The 7177-nt window shown below is 34.1% G+C and overlaps 1 protein-coding gene across 1 annotated transcript in view; it reads left to right on the top strand.

Moving 5' to 3' along the window:
- The window catches only part of LOC137629047 (uncharacterized), a 613817-nt gene extending 606860 nt beyond the window's left edge, over positions 1-6957 (top strand). Inside the window, exons 4-6 of the mRNA XM_068360315.1 lie at positions 3154-3299; positions 4315-4612; positions 5632-6957. Coding sequence (XP_068216416.1) covers positions 3154-3299; positions 4315-4612; positions 5632-6453 — 1266 coding nt within the window. The 3' untranslated portion in view covers positions 6454-6957. The remainder of the gene's footprint in view (positions 1-3153; positions 3300-4314; positions 4613-5631) is intronic.
- Positions 6958-7177: the final 220 nt, after the last annotated feature.

The raw sequence follows: 7177 nt of genomic DNA, 5'->3' as shown, positions 1-7177 counted from the left end.
GATGAAAATTTAGATAGATATACACGCAAACAGATTCATTCCTTTCCACCCCTTTTCCTAACGCCACCCCATCTCTCCAGGGTATGATTACTCTCTATTACTGCAACCCAAGGGACTGGAAAAAGACTGAATAGCTATACTTCGGGGCAATACTGCTAAGCGTGACTGGAAAGAAATATGATATATATATATATAATATATATATATATATATATATATATATATATATATATATATTAATATATATACTGTATATGTATATATATGTATACACACACACATATATATATATATATATATATATATATATATATATATATATATATATATATATATATATATATATATATGGGCTCCACAAGGCACTAGAAGAGCTGGAATACCCAGAGCTACACGGTTGAGACCTGCGAAATCTAACCGAGGCCCTTTGCGCCAATAGGCGTAGGAGGAGATGATGATACATGATATATATATATATATATATATATATATATATATATATATATATATATATATATATATATATATATTCTCATGCTTACCACTTAATTGCTTATAAATGAACGCATGCAAAATGGATGAGAATTCTGTATACAATCACACCTTCGACATGAGATCACGTGACCTTGGCAAGCTGATTTTGGCAAGTTGCAATCTTTGAACTACACACGGGATCTCTTCTCCCTTGGGCCAAAATTATCCCTGGCGTTAAACAGCCCTGCTAACTGATGGCTCCCCTCCGGTGTGAGTCAACTTCTATCAAGAATCTAAGGAACTTGAAAAGTGAAAGAAAACCTGTTCAAGGTGGATTGCTCCTCGCCCCTGTCATTGACATTTTCAAGTCAAGGTGGCAACGGCCTCTTTGCAAGAGCCTTCTTTTCTTTCTTCTTTTCCTCTTCTTTATTTCCTACTTTTTATGCATACGCTGTTAAAAATTTGCCGAAAAAAACAGTAAAAATCCTGGAATAAATGTTGCCAGGCATTTAAAAACAGGATATATTGACGTTAAGGAGTGATATTACGGTCACCAAACCGTAAGAAATAATAACAAAGTAGGATAAAATTACTGAAATACGGATGCGAACAATATATTTTTACGGAGACCTTCTGATTAAAATTAAAGTTTTTTTACAGTGTAGGATTGGAATAAAAAATCTTTTCTCCCGCTTCCAATTCCGTAATCATTTACTCACGCTAAGGCTATTTTTTTTTTTTTGTAATAACAACAGAGAAACACATAAAACTATTTTTATTTCCATACTGTAACATTTTAAAAGATTTCCCCCAAATCTGTAGAAAAAAAAAAAAAAAAAACAGCAGAAAATCAGTATTGATTAATTGTAGCTCTTAATGTCAATAGTACAATTAAAAATCAGTATCAATTGTAGCTTTCAATGGCAATAATACAATGAAAATATCGGACTATCGTAAAGAATTCTCCTGATAGTACCAAAGGATGCATTTATCATATCCACCGCATGATGGATATGAACAGGCTTATTGTTCTTCAATGAAAACCTTGTGTATCAAACAGTTTCATGCCAGGATTTGATCTCTCTCTCTCTCTCTCTCTCTCTCTCTCTCTCTCTCTCTCTCTCTCTCTCTCTCTCGTGATGGTAATCTTAAGATTGATACTTTTCTTGACGATACATCACAACATACAGCGACCTACTTCTGTAATTGCTTTGATTTCAACCCCCCCCCCTCTTTTTTTTTCTTTTTCCTATTTTTTTGCTCACCCTCGCTACATATATTCATAATCCTAGATTTGTTTAATTAATTTTTGTAAATATTGTAAACAATCATAAGTATTTTGTAGATATTTTTCAGTGATTCGTTTAGATTTCAAAATGGTTTCCCTAATGTTATCGTCTATTTTCATTGATTATAATATTCTCTTATATCTTTTCTTGAGTTAGAAATTCTTTAAGGTTGTGGTGGCCGATATGGTAACGTCCCTGACTGGTGAACGCCAGACTGGGGTTCGAGTCCCGCTTGAATTCGTTAGTTCCTTTGGTCGTTGCAACCTCACCATCTTTGTGAGCTAAAGAAGGGGGGTTGGTTGTAGAGGAGCCTATAGGTCTATCTGCTGAGTCATCAACAACCATTGCCTGGCCCTCCTTGGTCATAGTTTGGGTGGATAGGGGGTTTGGGCGCTGATTATATGTGTACATGGTCGGTCTCTTTGGCACTGTCCTACTCGATAGGGCAATTTCACTGTCCTTGACCCCTGCCATTCATGACTGTTCTTTACACCTTTGATTATGTAGGGTCACAACTTTCCTTCAAGATTATGAGTATTCCAGCTAACATATATCTCATTTTTTCGTGAAAAGTAGACCTAATAAATTAGTTATCTATGTTTATCAATGTTTATATTTGTTAAAAGTACCTTCAAAGACTATAACAATCATTTCTGCTAATTTTGAAAATATCTTAATGTGCTATTCGCTATTCGCTATTGGCCAAGAGTGGTATTTCAATCAAAATTAACATTTTATTTTCACCAGTTTGTGACAAATTGTTCTATCTTGAGCTTTCTAAAACCTACTCCACTGAAAGATATAAAAAGACCAAAAGGCAATTACTTATTTTGTCGCAGAACAGTGATACACCTACTTTATAATTGCCATTTGTATACAATATTTTATAACATTACAAATTAAATAGACAGTATCAGTGGAAGTGATAAGAATAATTGATAATCAACTTTTAATTTTCTAATTTTTATTCCATATTGATAATGAGATCTCCTATCATTATTCGGACAACATAATCACTAACTGATTTACACTGGCTGTCTATTAAATTCTTCCATTTTTTACAAATTGTTTCATCTGAAGCTTTCTAATTCTTGAGAGAATCTACCTAATAGCAAGAAAAAAAAATAAAAAAAAAAGCAGTTTAAAATATTTATTCCAAATCTCAGGATTAGAAATGTGGTCACCATCTTCATCTCATGAGAATGTTTATATCTTTAATAAATATAAAATCTTTTTCTGAATATCATTAGAAATGTGGTCACCATCTTCATCTCAAGAAAACGTTTTAATCCCTAATGAATGTTAAATGTAAATTGCAAAATATTTATTTATCTGCTTATCTATTTATTCATTTATTTATTTATTCATTCATTTCTTTATTTCAAATCAGAAATGCGACATGTGCAGAAACCACGGCAAAATAACGAGCAAGAGAGCGCACAAGAACGCCTGCCCTTACCAGAGCTGCACTTGCGCCCTCTGCAATCTGACCAGGAAACGAAGAGATATCATGAGACACCAACAGCGCGTCAGAAGGTTCGTTCTTTTTCAAAGATTCTTATATTGTCTCTTAAGTCTTTTATAAGTATTGTGTATAGAATCTAAAATCTTCTTGAGAAAATGAAGGACTTGTATGACCTTAAGACACATTACTTTAAAAACTTTCAAGTGAAGGCCCACGTAAGCCAATACTCAAATATCAGTCCTAAAAGTCTAGTCTCACTTACACATGGGATCAGTCATACTTATTTATATATGGACTTGTCTACTGGAATGCAAAGAAAATGGAGATCAGTAAAATATAATTCATGTCATTTAGTAATTGCAAAAGTGTTTAGATTGTCTATTCTCTTTTTTTTAAACACAGGACTTATATAGTAAAATGCAATATATATATATATATATATATATATATATACATATATATATATACAATATATATATATATATATATATATATATATATATATATATATATATATATACTGTGTATATATATATATGTACTGTATATATGTATATATGTATATACATATATATACATAGATATAGTTTTTTACAAGTATGTATATATATGCATATATATACATACACACACACACACACACATATATATATATATATATATATATATATATATATATATGTATATATATATAAATATATATATATATATATACATATATATATATATATATATATATATATATATATATATATATATATATATTTATCTATAAAGGTCGTGTTTTAATAATATATTTCCGTATAAGTAAAAACCAATCACCACCAACTTTCCAATGTGTTTAAAAGTACTAATATTCAAATCAATTCATTTTCTTTCAATTCTTAATGAAAATCTCATCATCCATTACCATAAAAGTATTCAAATAATAAAATTGAATATTGCCCTAACATCTTGCAAAATTTCCAGCCCTACTTCTAATTCATGTTTGATTATCGGGTATTCATTTGATAGTCTTTCTTTAACAATATAGATATTTTTCATAATACTCGAAAGCAAATCTTTTTCTTTCTTTCCACGCAAAAGATCTCAAGTGACAAGCAAACAGCACAACGAGGCCTGGGAATACGTGATCCAGGCCACTGCCGAGTTGGAGTTCCTCAGCTTCAAGCAAACTCAACCTCTAGATGACCAAACCGCGACTTCGTCCTCAGCTTCGCCCTCGCCTTCCCCTGACCCTTCCTCAAACTCCGCTTCTCTCTCCCTGAAACTCGAGGTCATCTCCTCCAACCCAGTCACTCCTCCCACGACGGTTGTGACCACCGGGACGAGCAGTAAGATGGCGCCAACCCCGTCTCCAGGCAACAAGAAAATGCCCCCGCTGGTAAGTTACAAGTTACGATTCTCCAGGTTACCCCCAAAATCTATTTGCTTCCAGATATGCAGGTCACTGTGTCCTCGGGGTTGTGACGGTGCCGAGAGAAGGTTGTGAACTCAAAGGCAGGATGCAATCAACTGAGTTAATTTATTATGGAACACTCTCCTTTATATACAAAACTTCAAGGCAACAGGAAATTACATGTTCGAGAAAATGATAATGTTACATAGGCGACACGCAGACATGTTTATTCTGGTTCTTTTTAGTGCGAGGGAAGAGCGAAGATACAAGCATAATGTACAATTGTGAGACACACGGTTGGTACAGGGTAACACTGTAGTTCAATTAGCATCTATCAGCGGTAACAAGACCATGGTTAACAATAGATGCCTTATAACGAAATATGGCTCTACGGGGGTGTTTACCGTAGAGCAACACTTATTATTAAGGCTTTAGGTATTCAGTTCACATTCAGTATAATAATTAATTAAAGTATTGTCTGGTCACAAAAATATACCAGCTCTTTATTTAAATTTTTTAGAGTTTCACATATAAATGAAAAAAAACAAACTGAAAATTGTGCATATTCTGAACTCTTCTCTCTATTAAGGCAATGACTTGTATCAATGTGTTTTTTTTGTCTAAGATTTTCTCTCAGATATTACAACCATATCATTTAGATTTACTGAAATTTCCTTTTAATTATAGTCAACAAAAACACTCGCAGTAAATACTTAATGTATGTACACTGTTAAAATAACCGTAATTTTAATCGGAAATTTTCCGTAAACATTTACTGTTTTCAGCCGTATTTCAGTAAAATACAGGAGACCGTAATTTTTACCTTACTTTGTCCTTATCTTTTACGGCTAGTGACCGTAATATCACTCTTGCACATCAATATATCCGTATTTAAAACGGCAAATGCCTGACAAAATTTATTCCAGGATTTTTAGTTTTTTTACGGCAAATTTTTATCAGTGTAAGCTCAGACACATAGATTAACTCAATTTCTTATCTTACAGGAACTGCTTCCAGATTGTTCTCCAAGGTACAGTCCCAGACCCTCAGCGCCTCCACCCTCCGTACCTGTACATACTGCCGCTCCTAGAACAAGCGAGCCTCTCACTCCTCAGAACCCAGTCCCTGCAAGTATAAGTGTCAAAGATATACCAATGATGGAAAGTGAACTAGCTTGGAAGAACCTTAAAAGGGAGAGGGAAGAGGTTCTGCCATGGAGCCCCAAAGTTCAAACTAGGGAAGAGAATCTATTTGGTCATTTGGATTTCATGAGAGGACCTCAAACCTTGACAGGGAGATTAGAGCCACCAGTTCAAATGGAAGGCATAAGTTTCCACGACACTGCGGGTGCAGTAGACTTTGGTAGCCCGCACATGTCGCCGTTCAAGGGCTTGATGCCCATGATGGACGCCAGCCGTATTCCACCTGCTCCGCTGAAGAAAACTAGGACGGACGAAAACTTGCACTTCCAGTACAATCCAATGTTCTGGGGTAACATCCCAGTTGAACCCAGAGTCGGCTTCGTCCCAGAAGACATCCAACAGCAATGCTATCGGAGCGTGCTCATGAACAACGCTGACATACGGATGCGGACTCCACCGGGATTACTACCAATCCCACAGCCTCAACACCCTCTACGCCCACGCCCTCTAGCGCCTCTTAGACCACATACCATCCCCTCTAGCATGGAGTGGGATCATGTCAATTTGCATTACCTAGCATGTTTTCTACAAAACCGGGGAGGACATTACAGAGACACCTTATCTACAGCAGGTCCCTTTGGACTCCCCAGAGAGCCTCCTTTCCTACACCCTCCTGTGCCGTAATTTATGAATATCTTAAAAAGAAATTTACTAAACTTATTTTGGTGTATGTGATAAAAAAATATTGAAGACTACTGTGGAGTGTTGATCTTTTAGTTTAGAAATAAGATTTAATGATGGCACATATATGTATATAACAATGAATTTAGTTGTAGCTTTCCAAAACGATAGTTTTCTGGTCTAGATCTCTAAAGTATGTTGCCCTGAACGAATTTGAATATTTTCAGATTTACTCTCATGTAAATGCAAAGGTTAGGTCATTTCAGATATCCCGATAACTACTATATATAATTTGTAGTATAAAATGACGTGGAAGTAATTATGGCTACCTGTTTAAGAGCAAAACATTCTTGCTCTTACGTTGCATGTTTTCATGAAAATCTTTTTTCTTGAAAGACAATCATCATGAGAATTTTTCAAAAGGATAAAGTTTTCTTTCAATTTAACTTTGAAGAAAATGTTCAAGGTTTCAATTTAGTTAAAGACAATCATCATAAAAAGTTTTCTTTCAATTTAACCTTGAAAAAAATTTTCAAGGTTTCAATTTAGTTAAAGACAATCATCATAAAAAGTTTTCTTTCAATTTAACCTTGAAAAAAAATGTTCAAGGTTTCAATTTAGTTAAAGACAATCATCATAAAAAGTTTTCTTTCAATTTAACCTTGAAAAAAATTTTCAAGGTTTCAATTTAGTTAAAGACAATCATCATAAAAAGTTTTCTTTCAAT

This window comes from Palaemon carinicauda, chromosome 37 (genome assembly GCF_036898095.1).
Source record: "Palaemon carinicauda isolate YSFRI2023 chromosome 37, ASM3689809v2, whole genome shotgun sequence".
In the NCBI taxonomy this organism is placed as follows: Eukaryota; Metazoa; Arthropoda; class Malacostraca; order Decapoda; family Palaemonidae; genus Palaemon; species Palaemon carinicauda.
This window is presented reverse-complemented; position numbering and strand designations above follow the sequence as displayed.